Source organism: Podarcis melisellensis (genome assembly GCF_964234715.1).
Source record: "Podarcis melisellensis genome assembly, chromosome: 7".
In the NCBI taxonomy this organism is placed as follows: domain Eukaryota; kingdom Metazoa; phylum Chordata; class Lepidosauria; order Squamata; family Lacertidae; genus Podarcis; species Podarcis melisellensis.
In genome coordinates, this window is record NC_138539.1 from 82,345,537 (window position 1) to 82,363,044 (window position 17,508).

General features: G+C 48.1%; 1 protein-coding gene across 2 annotated transcripts in view; it reads left to right on the forward strand.

Moving 5' to 3' along the window:
* ADAMTS16 (ADAM metallopeptidase with thrombospondin type 1 motif 16) overlaps positions 1-17,508 on the forward strand; it is a 100,209-nt gene that overhangs the window by 71,304 nt on the left and 11,397 nt on the right. For both annotated transcript variants that reach the window (XM_081920024.1, XM_081920025.1), the window contains 3 exons: positions 7,279-7,405; positions 16,025-16,226; positions 17,294-17,488. In XM_081920024.1, the coding sequence (XP_081776150.1) occupies positions 7,279-7,405; positions 16,025-16,226; positions 17,294-17,488 (524 nt within the window). The remainder of the gene's footprint in view (positions 1-7,278; positions 7,406-16,024; positions 16,227-17,293; positions 17,489-17,508) is intronic.

The following is a 17,508-nucleotide window of genomic DNA, read 5'->3' on the forward strand; positions in this document are numbered from 1 at the left end:
GAGTCCAGTATCTCTGTGACCTCGTTAAGAGGTTCTGGTCTTGGCGATTCCCCCCCCTCAGGCGCCCTCCTACGTGGCTCTGGGAGTGCTCCTGACTCTTGAAACCTGTGTGGGGTTTTGTAGGGAGTGAGCACCGACCTATGAAAGACCGGGTGCACCCTGGAACCCTCCGGAAGGGCTAGACGAAAAGCCACCGGATTGATCTTAGCCTCAACTTGATATGGCCCTAGCTGCCTGTGTCCTAACTTCTTCTTGGCCAATGACCTGGCCGGCATCGCGTGGGCTGCTAACCACACCCAGTCCCCAATCTGGATGTCCTCTCCCGCCCTCCTGTGCTTATCGGCCTGCACCTTATACGCCTGTTTTGCCAGCTCCAAATGTCTCCGCAGCTCCTCGTGCACCTCTTGCAACTCCGCTGCAAACTGGTCGGCATCTTGAGGCCCCCCCCCTCCTGGTGCCGCAAATCTCGGGAAGGTTCTGGGATGACGGCCATTGTTCGCGAAGAAAGGCGTCACCCCGGTGGATGCGTGTTTCGTGTTGTTGTAGGCGAATTCAGCCATCGGCAGATAGTCCACCCACGCCGCAGGTCGCTGGTTGGCGTAGCACCGCAGGTACTGCTGCATGATCGCGTTGACCCTCTCCGCTTGACCGTTGGTTTGTGGATGTCTCGCCGATGTCAGGTTGATTTTGACGTGCAAGATGCCCAGAAGCTTTCGCCAGAAAGTGGAAACAAACTGGCGCCCCCTGTCGGACAAGACGGACTGCGGAAGTCCATGCACTCTGAAGACGTGATCGATGAAGAGCTTTGCGGTCTGTTCTGCGGTCGCCACCTTGGCACAAGGGATGAAATGCGCCATCTTGGTGAACAAGTCCACCACCACTAACACCGCCGTCTTACCTCTGGAGCTGGGCAGGTCCGTAACAAAGTCCAACGCTACCCTCTCCCACGGTTGCTGCGGTGTCTCCAGCGGTTCTAGCAATCCCGCCTGCTTCTGATGCACTGGTTTGGACCTCTGGCAGATATCACACCTGGCGACGTAGTCCGCCACCTCTCCTCTCATCTGGGGCCACCAAAAGTCTCTAGCCACCAACTCCATCGTCTTCTCTTTGCCGAAATGGCCTGCACTAGGGGCGTCATGCAATTGTTGCAGAACCTTGGCTCGAAGATCGTCGGTGGGCACGTAAAGGGCACCCTTACGAGTCAAAAGTCCATCTTGCAATTGGAACTCATCGTTGTCTCGCGACCCTCCGCGTAGCTCCTCCATCTTGGACTGTGCAAACTGATCCCTTTGCAACGCGCGTCGCACCGCGTCCAGGTCGACTGCGATGGTAGCGCACGTCCACGCCTGCCGTGCGAAAATGTGCTTTGCTGCGATTGGAGCCGCTTCCTCCAAGTATTGCGGCTTTCGGGACAGCGCGTCTGCAATAACATTGGAGTCTCCTGGGATGTATTCTATTTTGAAGTCGAAATCCGCAAAGAACTCCGCCCAGCGCATGTGTCGCTGGGTCTGTAACTTAGCCGTCCGCCAATACTCTAAGTTCTTGTGATCCGTGCGGACTTGCACCGTGTGCTTGGCTCCTATTAAGAAGTGTCGCCACGCTTTGAAAGCTGCATGAATGGCCAACAACTCCCTGTCCCATATGGTATAATTGCGCTCCGTCTTGCTGAGCTTCCGGGAGTAGAACGCACCCGGTCTCCAGTTGCCTTGTGAATCCTCTTGCAAAAGAACGGCCCCAACCGCTCTGTCTGACGCATCGGTCTCTACCCGCATGGGTCTGCCGGGATTCACGTGGAGCAGCTGCTCTTCGGAGGCGAAAAGACCTTTAAGCGTCCGGAAGGACCGCTCCGCTTGTTCGGTCCAGACGAACTTCTTCTTCTTGGAACTGAGGGTGTCAGTGATAGCCGCCGTCGCGTTCGCAAAACCTTTAATAAACTTGCGGTAAAAATTGGCAAAGCCGATGAACCTCTGGACCTCTTTCCGATTTCGAGGGCTTTTCCAGTCCAACAGCGCTTGAACCTTAGCCCTGTCCATGGCCAGTCCCTCGTCGGACAACTTGTAGCCAAGGAAATCAACCTCTCTGACATCAAACTGGCATTTTTCCAACTTGGCGTACAGCCTGTGGTCCTTCAGCCTCTGCAGGACCTCCCTCACGTCCTTATCGTGATCCTCCGGCGATTCCGAGAAAATCAGGATATCGTCGAGAAAGCAGACACACTTCTTGTAGAGGAGACCTGCTAGCACGTGGTGCATAAATGCTTGAAAAACGTGGCTGCCATTTTGGAGACCGAAAGGCATGACTCTGTATTCGTATGTGCCCAGAGGGGTGAACATGGCGGTCTTCCACTCATCTCCTTTCCGGATGCGGATGAGATTGTAAGCTCCACGTAGGTCCAGCTTGGTGAAAATCTTGCCCCTCCTGACGGTCGCTAAAAGGTCGTCAATCTTGGGCATGGGGAAAGCTTTGGGCTTAGTCAAGCTGTTTATGAACCTGTAATCCACTATAAGCCTTTTTTGGGGCGTGTTTTTCTTCTTCACGAAGAACACAGGGCTGCCACCCGCTGCTTTAGATTCCTGGATGAAACCTCGCTTGAGGTTATGGTCTATGAACTCCCGAAGCTCTTGCATCTCGTCTTCCGACATGGAGTACAGCTTGGCAGCAGGCAGTTGCGCCCCTGGCACTAAATCAATCGCGCAGTCGTAAGGTCTGTGAGGCGGCAACTTGTCAGCTTCCTTCTCACAGAAAACCTCCAAGAAGTCCTGGTACTTGTGAGGCACTGCTTGCACCATACCCAGATGCAACTGCTGCTCGGCTTCTCCTCCCTGATCGGTCTGAAAGCAATGCTGAGCACAATACGATGAACAAAAGGTGATCTGCCGCTGGTACCACGCAACCGCGGGACTGTGCCTCTCCAGCCAACTCATGCCTAACACGATGGGTGTGTCCGATAAGTGGGTGACATTGAAACTAATAAGTTCTCGATGGTTGCCAATCTGCATCATCATGGGAGGGGTTTGCTGCACCACTTGCCCCCCCAGCAACTTCCTGCCGTCTACCGTGACCACGTTTAGAGGCGTAGTTGCAGGCAGGAGCGCCATGTTGTGCTGCTTAACGAACTGCAGTCCCACGAAGTCGGCGTTGCTTCCCGAATCGATCGTTATTGGAACCTCGAGGAGTCTCCCATCAGGCAACTGGAGTGTTGCTGTGAGCAGAACTGCCGGTCTGGGAGGCAAAGGGTCCACGCTCTGCAGTGATGCTGGGGGCTTGTCTACAGATCCGCCTGGCTGAGCCCCAGTAGCTCTGCTTCCAGCCAGGCACTGTCGTTTCCCTGAAGCTGCTCCCCTGGTTGCACCTCTGCTGTTACAGTTGCCAGTGCTGCAGTGTGCTTCTGGAGCCTCTGGGGGCACTCCTTCGCCATATGGTGCGCACTGTCACAGATGTAACACTTCCTGGTTCCTCTAGGAGGCTTCGCTTTGGCTGCACCAGGGACAGGGCTCTGGGATGGCTTCTGAGCCCTAGCACCACCAATCTCCATTGGCTCCTCGCTGTCCTTCCCCATTGGCGAGGGGTGCGCACGGCTGAAATCCCTGTGCACAAAAGGGAGAGTCCTCGCTTGCGCACGCGCTTGGGGCCCGTCCTCCTCGTGCCACGGACGTCCCTCATGTCGAATTCCAATAGCTAAAGCCCGGTGCACCACGTCTTCTAGGGTCTGGGGTCTGTCCCCCCTAGCGATCTCATCCTTGATGGGGGGGCTCAATCCCTCCCAAAAAAGATCTCTGACCGGCTTACTGTCCTTCGGCCAATCTAAGGCGGTGAGCAATGCAAAAAATTTAGAGTGGTATTGGCGCACAGTCGCTTTCCCCTGCCTCAGCCCGTGCATTTGACGGCGCGCAATGTCCACATCCACAGAGGATTGAAAACAAGAATCCATCGCTTTGATGAACGCAGTTGAATTGCGACGGGCCGGTCCATCTTCGCGCCACAGATTGCGTAGCCAAGCCCTGGCCTCCCCATGCAGGTGCGAAACAATGAACCCCACTTTCTCCTCCTCATCTTTAAAATCGTGACGGAGTAAATGCAGTGCATATACGACGTCCGCTCTGAAATTGGGATAGTCTTGCAAGTTGCCATTAAAATGCGGAACCAGGGCACCCCCCCTCCGTCCAAGTGCAATGCCCTCCGCTCTGGAACCTGGGGCCCCCGCCCTGTCCGCGTGTTCCCACCTTGCCTGCAAATCCTGGCACGTCTTCTCCAAGTCGTCATTCTTCTTCTGCGAAGCAATGACTGCCGATGTGAGAGCGGTAACCTGATCCCGCAGTGCAACCAGCTGCTCCTCAGCGCTCATGGCTGCTCCCGTTCGTGAGCTTCGCAAAAAAAAAATTTTTGCTTTCTGAGAGGGGACTTACTGTCACGGCCACCCAGGACGGGTCCCAGCTCACAAGAGACCTCACTCCGTTGCAGTTTATTTACAGGAAAAGTTTATTGAAGATTTCTGCTTCTCGTACAGTTCAGCATCGTGGCCGTACGTCTGTCACGTTAGACCGCTGAAGTCCCCTCTGACTCCTCCCCTCTTCCACACCAACTTAATAGCCTGGCTCTAGACCACCTCTTCCTCTCCTTTCTTTTCCGCAGGGTCTTCCTGCCCCCCTGGGTTCCCTCTCTCCGTGACTCGCCTGAGGCTGAATCCTCTGCCGCCTCTTCCCCCCTCCTTCTGGCTTTAGGGCCGGGCTCCTCCCCTGAGCTCTCTCCACTTCCGCGCGCCTCTACGTTTGAACTTGGCGCGCGTACGTTGCTGCTGACCTTTCTTTCGACCGCTACACCACCCCTTGTTCTGCTCTCCACCCTTTCCGGCTGAACACCTTGCTCCAACCCCCTTTCTCTGTTCTCTCCTAATCCTGCTCCCTCCGAGAGGCTGACGACTCCACCCCCTTTACTCCGTTCCGGCTGAGACGCCTCTTGCTGCGTCTGTCTTCCACTGGGCTCCTCTCCGCTTCTCCCTTCTCCTCCCTTTTGCTTGATTAAGGTAACCCCCTTTTGAGAATCCTCTGACTCGCTGCTCAGACTCGTGGATTCCCTCAGAATTCCGTCATCTTCTTCCTCATCCTTCTGCCCCTCCTCCCACTCGCTCTCCGTCTCCTCTGTCATCTCCTCCTCTCTCCCAGAAACCCTGACAACCGTGTTCATGGGACTTTGCCTTTTGTAGAGGATTCCCCATAGTGTGTCTGAGCAAGCAATGCGTGGCGTGTTCTTGAGTTATTAAATAAACCTTGAGAGGCACTGCCACCTTGCCAGTCCCCCACAGATAAGTGTCCATGACAGCAGAGGAGAAAAAAGGTGCAAGGCCAAAGTGAGTTATTGGGGAAAGCATCAACCATAGGTTAGCAGGATGTTCTTCCCACCCTCTATAGTGGCCTGAAATGCTGCCATTGATCTAGGGCAAGGCCTCCTTATGAAGAACAATTGGGGGGATGGAGCAAATGTTTAAGTCCAGTGCGCACAGGGTCAAACTGCACATTCCTTTTGCAGATACTATATGTCCATGACTGTACCGTGTAGCCCTGTGAATGTAAGGCGTTGCTTGCATGGGTCCTGTTATATCCACCATATGTAAGACTGTTGAGCTTTGAGATGGACAGCTGTACCCATTGGAAGGCTTGGGTGCAGTGCTGCCATCATACATGACCACATGACCCTTCCTCAAACCTGACCTCCATACGATGTTGGACTACAAACCCCATCATCCCTGACCACTGGCCATGTGGGCTGGCCACGATGGGGATTGTAGTCCTAGGTTAAGGAAGGCCTCTCTGCACACTTAGATCTTTGTCTAAAGTAAACCTTCTGGGAATGATGCCATAACACAAAAGGCATACAGTGACTATCAAACACACTGCGTGGAACACGCTTGCAATCTAAACAGCCACCACACAACTATTTGTGTGAACTAGACCCTTCCCATTATATAGGCACCATCCCAGCACTCTTGATCTCTGTAGCTCTATTTCTGTGTAAGCAAATAAGACTGAAGTGTGATCAGATGCCCCCTGTCCTGTTCCGTTGTCCCTCTGTGTGGATTGATTTTGCCTCTTGTTGCACTCTGCTACCTTCTGGTTCAACTTGGATAATTTTTTAAAATTCATTTAGGAATCGGTGCATGCTTAGTTTGCTACACTTTTCTGTTGACATTCTGTTGACAATGCCATATGTGCATTGATTTTAAAACTCTGCGCAAGAAGTATTGTTGATGTGATCGTGCAATTACATGAAGATTCGTTGTTGTCATGTGATTTAATCAATGCCCATATGTACTCCTGAGCTTCAGCAAACTGCATACATGGTCTGAAAATTAAAAAAAAAAGATTGGTGGACTGAATCATAGAATCACAGAACTGTAGATTTGGAATGATTCTCTAGGGTCATCTCGCCCAACTCCCTGCAATGCAGGAATCTCAACTAAAGCATCAGTGACAGGTAGCCATCCAGTCTTTCCTTAAAAAGCTCCAAGGATGGAGAGTACACCAGCTTCTGAGGGAGTCTGTTCCACTCTTGAACAGCTCTTACCCTCAGAAATCTCCTTTCTTGTAACTTGAAACCATTGATTCAGGTCCTACCTTCCATAGCAGAAGAAAACAACCTTGCTGCATGATTAGCTACTTCAGAACCCCCAAATCCAGAGACAAGTTTGGATACAGAGAATTTTGTAAATATTCCTAAATATGCTACTCTAAGAGAACACTTGTTCTCATCTGCAAAAATCTGAAGCATTTCCCTGATCTGGTCATTGAAATTTGCTCACATACATCCCTGTGAATGGAAAGGAAGCCAGGTGTTCTGGAACCTTCTCCCCAAAGGCTTAGTTTTATATGTCACAAAATCTCTTAACCTCTTCGCTAAAATAACCACGATTCAGGTTTAGATCCCAGTTATGTCCGTAAGAGAAGAGCCATGGGTGGGAACGAGAGGGAAAGAAAGAGGGACTGCAGAAGGGGAAGAGAACAACTGTGGAATAAGCATCAGAGGGAAATCTTATATATGATTACCAGAGCTGCTCTGAAATAATCAGTCACGTAATTAGCAAATACCTAAGGAAAACACCAGACTTGTTTATTTGAGCTGGGCACCCGAACCACAGGAGGCAATCAGAAAAAAGGAGGTTGCTGTTTACATTGGGTTATGTAAGACGTACATGGTGGATTTGAGATAACCAAGAGATTGGGTTTCGGGTGCATGCAGCTGTTTGCAACTTGTTACTAGCCACCTGTGTTCTTTTGTATGCAGGTCAAATGGTCACAAAAGCAAGTTGCTACAAAGACGGGCAGGTACAGGTGGATCCTTCTTTCTGTAACCCCAAGACTCAACCGGCTCCTGGAATTGTTCCTTGCAAAATGGCAGCTTGCCCTCCCAGGTAATAAAACCCATCGCAAATTATGTGTTTCCTCTTGGCGCATGCATTTATTTAAAAATGTTTGCAACACAACTTTTTGGGGGAAAGTTTCCGAGGCTTTTCCAGGGAATGTTATTGAGGTTTTGTTCAATCTGCACTGGCTTCCAGTTCGTTTCTGGATAAAAATCCGAGTTTCTAATCACTAATTATAAAGCCCTAACCTGTTCCAGGGGATTTGAAGGGTTGCCTTTTCTGACTGTCGGGAACTGCTCAGGCTAGGACCAGAAAATGTTGACCCTGTGTATGGCTGCCCGGTCCCCAGTTTAACTCACTTCAGCCATGAATCGCTTTATTAGCCTCCAATTCCTCTTCTTTTTCTTTCTCCTTGTCCTAACCCACAGCCTGTAATATGGAAATAATACAGTGGTACCTCGGTTTAAGGACAGTCTGGTTTAAGAATGATTTGGTTTACAAACTCCAGAAAAGTGGAAGTAGTGTCCAGGTTTGAGAACTTTACCTTGGTCTAAGTACAGAATCCAAACTGTGGAAGGGCACCAGCAACGGGAGGCCTCATTAGGGAAAGTGCACCTCAGGTTAAGAACGGATTCGGTTTAAGAACAGACTTCCGAAATGGATTAAGTTCGTAAACCGAGGTACCACTGTAGTAGTAAACTACCTTAAAGGTAAAGGTAAAGGGACCCCTGACCATTAGGTCCAGTCGTGGCCAACTCTGGGGTTGCGGCGCCCATCTTGCTTTATTGGCCGAGGGAGCCGGCGTACATCTTCCGGGTCATGTAGCCAGCATGACTAAGCCGCTTCTGGCGAACCAGAGCAGCACAAAAAACTGCTGTTTACCTTCCCGCCAGAGTGGTACCTACTTATCTACTTGCACTTGGATGTGCTTTCGAACTGCTAGGTTGGCAGGAGCAGGGACCAAGCAACGGGAGCTCGCCTCATCACGGGGATTGGAACCGCCAACCTTCTGATCAACAAGCTCTGGGCTCTGTGGTTTAGACCACAGCCCCGCCTGCGTCCCACAGTAAACCACCTTACCTGTTCTCAAAACCATTTAAACTGAATATTTGGATCGTCAGCCATGCCTGGCTTGATGGTTCTTAAGTTACGAAGACTTGATATATTGAAGAGTGAAATGCTGAGTATTATTACTATTATTTGTTAATAGTGGTACCTTTGTCTGCTGTCTTCTGCCTCCTGCTCTTCAGCATCAGAAGATGCTGTACAGACCAGACTGGCCTGGGGAAGGTCGCCCTGGCCTGCGCAGCATCACAAGGTGTTGCACAGACCAGCCTCCACCTCCTACAACGCTGTAGACATATTTCTAGAAGTGCTGCAGCAGGAGGAGGAAGAGGAGTAGTGATGTGCAGGGTTCCAAGTAAGTTTCCTTCCATTTTTTGACCCTGCACTCTGGTGTGAGCCAACTGACTCAAGCCACAGCACAGAACCAAAAAAAAACCACCAGAGCACAGGAGCTAAAATGGGACATCTGGGATGGGATCCGAAGCTGGGGTGACTTCTGTCCATCCAGGATGTCCCAGTTAAATTGGGACACTTGGGGGGTATGCAATTACTTGCTATGGAGCAATAAAATAAGCCCTCCAGGTGTTGCCGAATTTAGGTACCATCAGCCCCGGGAAACATGGGGCATCATGGGAGTTGTAGTCTATAATATCTGGAGAGTACCATGCTGGCTAGACCTTTGACAGCGATTGCCAAAGGGCTGTGCTTTCTGCTCTCTGTGTCTTTTGATGCTCAGGGGTCATTTTTCACATGACAAATATGACTTCTCATCAGGATCTTAGTTGTGTTAGCGTATGAAGGAGGGGGGAAACGTTGAATAATGGAGAGAGAGAGATATCACATTCAGGTTTGCATGCCTCTTATTAAATATAACAACCAAACTCTCATTTGGGATCCTGCAAGAAAAAGTAATACAGTCGGGAATAAAATATCCTGCAGGGAAAAAAGTGCCTACCTAGAATTGCAGTTTCAGAAAGAAGCATACTGTTTTTAATTTTTAGGCACTCCAGCACTTTGAGGACACTTCTAATTTCATTGATCCCGAATCATCGTAGTGAAATAGTTATTTAATCACAGCACATGTTAAAATGGGCAAGCAGTTATATCATGGCTCTGCGTGCACATATAGTGCCTTACATCATTTATGTGCACTCTGTCGAGTTAAAAGAGACATCGCATTGCCGTCTGAACCTTCCAGACATCATTTCTGGGTTCTACATGGGATATTTTAGAATTCATGGCTGCAAGCCCTGAAGGGGTTTGGCTGCAGTCCCAGATTTGAGCATTTAAGCCAGCTGAGCTAGCTCATGAAGTCTATAAATATTAGGCTTACACCAGAGCAAAGCTTAAGCTGGTTGTTAAATTGCTGAGCATAATCAAAACTTCTGCAGCGTAAAACATTTATGTAACGTTCTTCTCATGGGTAATAGAAGATGATGATACAATTCCAGTTAATTCCAGTTTAATCCTTATTTATCATTATTTATTGATTTGATTTCTCAGGTCTAAGGAAACGCACTCACTTCATTTGGTCTAACAGGAAGTGATGGCAAACTGTAGAGCAGGGGGTGGCTAACCCCAGGTTTGGGGGCGGATGGAATTCGCATGAGCAATTCACACATGTACACAGTACCAGTAAGCTATCATTTGACCATAGGCTTATCCACACTTAGCTTTCCTTTGCGCCTTCCAAGCACAGCCCACATGTTAAAACTCAGTGTTCAAATACCTTTTCTTCCTTTCTTTCTTCTTCCTTTTTCTGCTTGGTAGGTTTTCCTGTGAAAACCTATTCTTTAAAGCTTAACAGGAGCAAATGGCAATCCGTGAAAAAGCTGAATGGACATTTGCTTCAGCTGAGTGCTAAAGAGCGGGTTTTGATGAGGAAAGCTTGGAGCAAACAATGAAAATAAATGCCTGGATAGAGAGCTTTTAAGCACCAACCTGTGCTTAAAGGTACCTGTGGATAAGCCCTTACAGTGATATTCAAACTAGGCCACTAACAGCAATGTTAGGTATGGATTGAAACAAGGTGTTCTGTGGTTGTGTGACAGAGATGACCCATCATCCCCCCTGACATGACCATTAATTAGGCCTGAGCTGGCGTAGTTGATAGAAGTGAATGAGAGGGAATTTTTAACAGGAAATGATTGACAGGGATCCTTTCTCATGTGACCTTTTTGGCATGAGAGCCCTTTATGGCATGGTTCTTTCCCATGCAACAAAAGTAATCTTGAAAAAAAGAAAGAACACGCTGCACCATATAGAAGGAGCTCATCCTGCAACTCTTCTCCAAGCTGCTGTTGCCCATTGTGGAAATTGCAGGTCAAGTCATCCTATGCATTCTTATTCAGAAGCAGGTTCTGCTGAGTCCGTAGGACTTACTCCCAAGTAAGTGCGTACAGCAGGGCCGGGGATCTTTACCAGCTCAAGGGCTGCAGATAATAATAATAATAATAATAATAATAATAATAATAATAATAATAATAAAAATAAAAATAAAAATAAAAATACCCTGCCCATCTGGCTGGGTTTCCCCACCCACTCTGGGCGGCTCCCAACAGAATATTAAAAACACGAGAAAACATCAAATATTAAAAACTTCCCTAAACAGGGCTGCCTTCAGATGTCTTCTAAAAGTCAGGTACAGCCATACCTCTGGTTGCAAATGTGATCCGTGCAGGAGGCATGTTCGCAGCCTGAAGTGCCACATCTGCGCACGCGCGTGATGTGATTCGGCACTTCTGCACATGCGAATGACATCATTTTGTTTTCCTGCACATGCGCAAGCACCAAAACCCGGAAGTAACCCATTCCGGTACTTCCAGGTTCGGCACGATCCGCAACCCGAAAACGCGCAACCTGCAGCGTTTGTAAACCAAGGTATGACTGTAGTTGTTTATTTCCTTGACATCTGATGGGAGGATGTTCCACAGGGTGGGTGCCACCACCAAGAAGGCCCTCTGCCTGGTTCCCTGCAACCTCACTTCTCACAGAGAGGGAACCGCCAACATACGCAATGTTCTCTGAGCAGTACAGGAAGGAGCAAAGCTACGGTGGTTTGCACAGCGCAAAGAAGGGACTGGACAGCACTCCAAGTAGAACCAAGTGGTTGCAGAGTTTATAGGCTACACCAATGAAGCTGTAGGTAGTTGGGGGTGTCACACTTTTGAAGGTGCCCCCATATAGGAAAACAGAATTTTCTCATAGACATAGGGAGGAGGCTACTGAGATAGCTGTAAAAGCGATTTCTGTGCTCAGCCCCTCTTTCAATTGATTTATTGCTCCTGTTTTCATAAATATCAGCAGAACCAAAGCCGTCTATTCAAGGCAGGGTTTGAGGACAGAAGACAGAGAAAAAAGATCTCTTGACTTTGACTTGGTGAGATTAGCAGCCCTGAAACTAAGTCCTAGTTCAGGATTTGTGTCCAGTAAGTTACATTCTTCACGGAATAATATGTGTTTATGGGAAATTATTATTATTATTAGTAGTAGTAGTATTACAGTGGTACCTCGGGTTAAGTACTTAATTCGTTCCGGAGGTCCGTTCTTAACCTGAAACTGTTCTTAACCTGAAGCACCACTTTAGCTAATGGGGCTTCCTGCTGCTGCCACGCCGCCGGAGCCCGATTTCTGTTCTTATCCTGAAGCAAAGTTCTTAACCTGAAGCACTATTTCTGAGTTAGCGGAGTGTGTAACCTGAAGCGTATGTAACCTGAAGCGTATGTAACCCGAGGTACCACTGTATTAATAATAATAATAATAATAATAATAATAATAATAATAATAATAATATTCTTATTTGTTCCCCTCCCATCTGACTGTGTTGCCCAGCACAAAACATTCACAAGCGTAGTACACACACAGTTTCACCTTGGAGTGAAGTGTTGTGCATTAATGGTTTAGGCAACAAGTTTTGAAGAGAGGGGGGGGAGAGAGGGGAAGAGATAGCTGTGAAGCAGAGCATCCCAGACGTGTTGACGGGAATGTTTTAGGTCACTTGCAGAGGACTTGGGTTACTGCTCCAGGTTTCTCTCTTTCCGTACTCTTTGCCAATCAGCTGTCATCATCTGCCGGCCTTTTCCATGCCAAGTTCTGATATCGGGCAGTAATCTTGGGGGAAGAGAGAAAGCCATGGGCAGATTCCCGAGGCTGCCTGAAGTCCACTCCTAAGGTCAATGACTAGAACATCTGTTCAAACAGCAGAACAAGGGAAATTGTGAGTGCAGAGTGTCCTATGATTTCTGTCTGCGTTTCATTACTGGTTCCTAGATACAGTGGCAGAAGCGGAACATGTATGTGGCTGTTAAAAACAGCAGAAAACAAGGCTGGAGGAGTCTAAACAAGCTGTGCTTACTGTTGTATATTTGGTTTAACACATTTTATGTTACAAGGCAGGGACGCGGGTGGCGCTGTGGGTTAAACCACAGAGCCTAGGACTTGCCAATCAGAAGGTTGGCGGTTCGAATCCCCATGACGGGGTGAGCTCCCATTGTTCGGTTCCTGCTCCTGCCAACCTAGCAGTTCAAAAGCATGTCAAAGTGCAAGTAGATAAATAGGTACCGCTCCAGCGGGAAGGTAAACGGTGTTTCCATGCACTGCTCTGGTTCTCCAGAAGCAGCTTAGTCATGCTGGCCATTAAATGGTCAAAGGCCTGGAAACGATGCCTTATGAGGAATGGCTAAGGGAGCTGGGCATGTTTAGCCTGGAGAAGAGGAGGTTAAGGGGTGATATGATAGCCATGTTCAAATATATAAAAGGATGTCACATAGAGGAGGGAGAAAGGTTGTTTTCTGCTGCTCCAGAGAAGCGGACACGGAGCAATGGATCCAAACTACAAGAAAGAAGATTCCACCTAAACATTAGGAAGAACTTCCTGACAGTAAGAGCTGTTCGACAGTGGAATTTGCTGCCAAGGAGTGTGGTGGAGTCTCCTTCTTTGGAGGTCTTTAAGCAGAGGCTTGACAACCATATGTCAGGAGTGCTCTGATGGTGTTTCCTGCTTGGCAGGGAGTTGGACTCGATGGCCTTTGTGGTCTCTTCCAACTCTATGATTCTATGATTCTATGACCCAGAAGTTGTACGCCGGCTCCCTTGGCCAATAAAGCGAGATGAGCACTGCAACCCCAGGGTCAGCCACAACTGGACCTAATGGTCAGGGGTCCCTTTACCTTTACCTTTATGTTACAAGACGTGGTCTACCCAATCGTACAAGCATTGGTAGACGAACGTTCTAATGGCAAGTAAGCGCATGCACTTTCAACTGTCAACGGTCATTTCTTGTTTGGCATTATTATTGTGTTGTCCAGTCAGTTCGGTTCTTGTTTTCCTATGAGTGAGCTGTTGTCACTGACACATATTAAATAAACGTAGTTGAGGAACTTTTACTGCCTTGGGCGTCTGACTTCTTCTGAACATTTAACACTTACCAATAAGCGATGGTGGATTGAGGGGGAGTCCCCATCACACTGAATTATTTCTCTCTTAGCAGCGCTGAGATGCGGGAGGGTGCATGATGTAATCTGCACCTTTCTTCTAGAATGCTTTATTTTGAAATGTGCAATAAAAAACAAAACAACATTTGACAGTTTTTCCCGCCAGAGCATATCATGAATCAGGCAGGAAGCTACTGATTTGCAAAGAGCCATCCAGCAAACTCATGACTAAAGTGAGCCTGATGCAGAAATGCTTCGTAAACTGCAAATGAACAACATCTGACAATAACTCAAATTATTCATGCGTACAGTTTATAATAATTTGAATTATTGTCAGTTACCATGCATATACAGGTCATCGTTTCAATGATTCATTTGCAGTTTGTGAAGTATTTCTGCATCCTTCTGCTGTGCTGAAGAAAAATTTCATGACACAGTGTATATCCGAAATCACTGTTCACGACGTCTGTTTGCGGACCACTTCGACAGTGTTGGACGTCATAAAACAAAGATTTATGGCTTGTCTTCACCAGATAAGAATCTGACCCATTGCTTCTTTCAGAGACTCGCATAGCCTACAAAGACTTTCAGAGACTTATAAGTTTATGTGGTTCTATGTTTTCAAGAGAATCCATCAAGAGTGCATATTTTGTGATTTTCAGAGATTTATAAGATTTCTGTTTATTTGGTTTTGCAGAGAGTGCATATTTCATACTGTTCAATGTTCTGTATAGATTATATAAAGAGTTTATATTGACATCGCATTGTTGTACTTGGTCATCGTGTTGCCTTGGATATTACTGATAATATCCAGTAATAATTATTTGCAACACAGGGGTTTAATTGTTTGGTTACTTAAAGTGAGACTGAAGCAGGAATGCCTTGGCTCACAGCTTATACTCTTAACTGTACATACCCTTTCTCTCTCAAACTGGACCTTCCTCAGTTGGTATGTCTCCCTTGATCGTGAGGTCGCTATAAAAGATAGCACTCCCGCTATTGGTGTTTCCTGCTTGGCAGGGGGTTGGACTCGATGGCCCTTGTGGTCTATGCCAACTCTATGATTCTATGATTCTATTTTTAATGTGGTTGTTTTATTAAAACTGGAAGGAATTTTTAATTTACAACCCACACTTCAGTAGTTAAGATTGTCAGAATAACAGGTGTGGGAAACAGTATTTTTCAGTATTGAGGCTTGATTGATAGTGCAGAACTGTTTGGGGGCTGTGTCCGCCCCCCCCCCCCCCCAGATTGCTTACTGCACTCCTCCCCACCCCATCACCAAATATATCTGGTGTAAGTATTATATACAACCAAATTCCAAACAGAATCTATGGCTGTCCCTGATGTTCCAAAAATTTCTTCTACCCACTGAATTTCCTAGGCGACTCTTGTCTGAGTTCTGAGCCAGTGTGGTGTAGTGGTTAAGAGTGATAGACTCGTAATCTGGTGAACCGGGTTCGCTTCCCTGCTCCTCCACATGCAGCTGCTGGGTGACCTTGGGCCAGTCACACTTCTCTGAAGTCTCTCAGCCCCACTCACCTCACAGAGTGTTTGTTGTGGGGGAGGAAGGGAAAGGAGAATGTTGGCCGCTTTGAGACTCCTTCGAGTAGTGATAAAGCGGGATATCAAATCCAAACTCTTCTTCTTCTTATCCTCCTATGATGAGGATAACATTAAATAGCTTTGAGATCTTTGGAGGAGATCCTGAATGGGAATACGGTGCATAGAAATGAGTCGAATGTCATTCCCATTGGCTTAGGCCAGGGGTGGAGAATCTCAGGCCTGGGTAGTGAATGTGGACCTCCAGTTCTCTCTCTGGCCCTCAGGATGTTCCCTGGGCTGCGCTGCTGCTGCTCCACATCCATCTTGAGCTCATTTGCCTGTCTGCATTGTACCTTTGAACTGTGGCGATGCCTGGATTTGAGAATCGAAAGATGAGTGTATGTGTGTGTGGAAATGCCTGACTTTTGGGTAGTTGCACTGTGCTTTCTAAATATAAGAGTGCCACCCATTTTTCCAACACCACTTTGGCTGCATCCACCATTGCCGTGTGTCTCAAAAGTTTGCCCGTGGGGGAACATGGGTGCAAATAGATTCCTTGTCCCTGATATCGTCCCCCAAGGCTAAATGCCTTTCTTTGAACCTTTCCTTCTTCCTCCTCGTCTAGCTGGTCTGTCGGCAACTGGAGCGAGTGCAGCTTGACATGTGGAGCAGGCGAGAGGTACCGCTACGTTCGTTGCATGCAGAGAATTCACTACAAGTCAGAATGGGTGTCGGATTCTCTTTGTCGATTCCCGGCCCCAGCCAACAGGGAACTCTGCAACAAACAAAACTGCCCACCGACCTGGAGTGCTGGCTCCTGGTCTGAGGTAAACAAAATCCACAGGAGTTTTCATCAAATATTGGAGCTGTTCCGACAAGTCCACTTACCCTTTTAGGTACGGCGGCGTTGCAGGCCGGCAATGCCTTGTATCACAGGATCCGGCATGGGGGCTACAGATAATGGAGGCTCCCCTTCCGGCTGGAAGAAGCTTAGAGCTCCCCTTTACCAGCTGGGTATTTGGATCCAAGCCTGCCTACAAAATGACCGATGGTAGGCAGGTTTGGAGGCAGGACCCTCCTAGTGGGTGGGCTTGAAGGGGCAGGTAGGCTCCCCTCAGGTCCACTCCTAGGATATTTAAGGTGCTCCCACTATTCACTCATGTGCTCCAGACTTCCTGTTTCCATGTGCAGTCTGATAGGTAAGGTAGGTAAAGCATGCCTGGACAGTTAAGTCCAGTCCAAGGTGACTATGGGGTTGCGGCGCTCATCTCGCTTTCAGGCTGAGGGAGCTGGCGTTTGTCCACAGACAGCTTTCCAGGTCACGTGGCCAGCATGACTAAACTGTTTCTCGCACAACAGAACACCGTGACGGAAGCCTGAGCACACGGAAATGACCTATTGATCTACTAGAACTGGTGTGCTTTCGAACTACTAGGTTGGCAAGAGCAGGGGTAGAGCAATGGGCGCTAACCCCATCGCGGGGATTCGAACCAACAACCTTCTAATCGGCAAGCCCAAGAGGCTCAGTGGTTTAGACCACAGCACCACCTTGCAGTCCAGTAATATGCATCCAAGTATAAATTAGTCAGGGTGGAGTGTGTAGAATGGCAGCTGCCCTGATGATTTGCTTGTAGACCTTTGACTTCATTCACATGGTGGTCCTAATGTTCTAAATCTGAGACGTTTATAAGAATATTTTTTCTTAAAATATTTTTCTAACAGGCAGTAAATTTAGCGGTGGGTTGTTTTTTTATTCAACTGATTAATGCCCCGGATTTGTAAAAAAAAAGTATCCTACTAACATCTTTCATTATGTCTTGATTCCCTCCCACCCACCTGCAACTTCTGGAAAGCATCAACCCCTAAATGTTTGTATCCCATTCCATTTTCTCAGTGCTCTCGAACATGTGGGAAAGGCTGGAGGAAAAGAGTGGTTTTGTGCAAAAGCTCCAGTTCTACTCCCTGGGCTCAGGTTCTGTCCGATGCTGCCTGTGCCTCAGAACTGAAACCGAAGATGCAGGAAGCCTGCCTGCTGAAGCGATGCCACAAACACAAGAAGATCCAGTGGTTTGTGTCCACATGGACCGAGGTGAGCAAATGGAGAGGGCA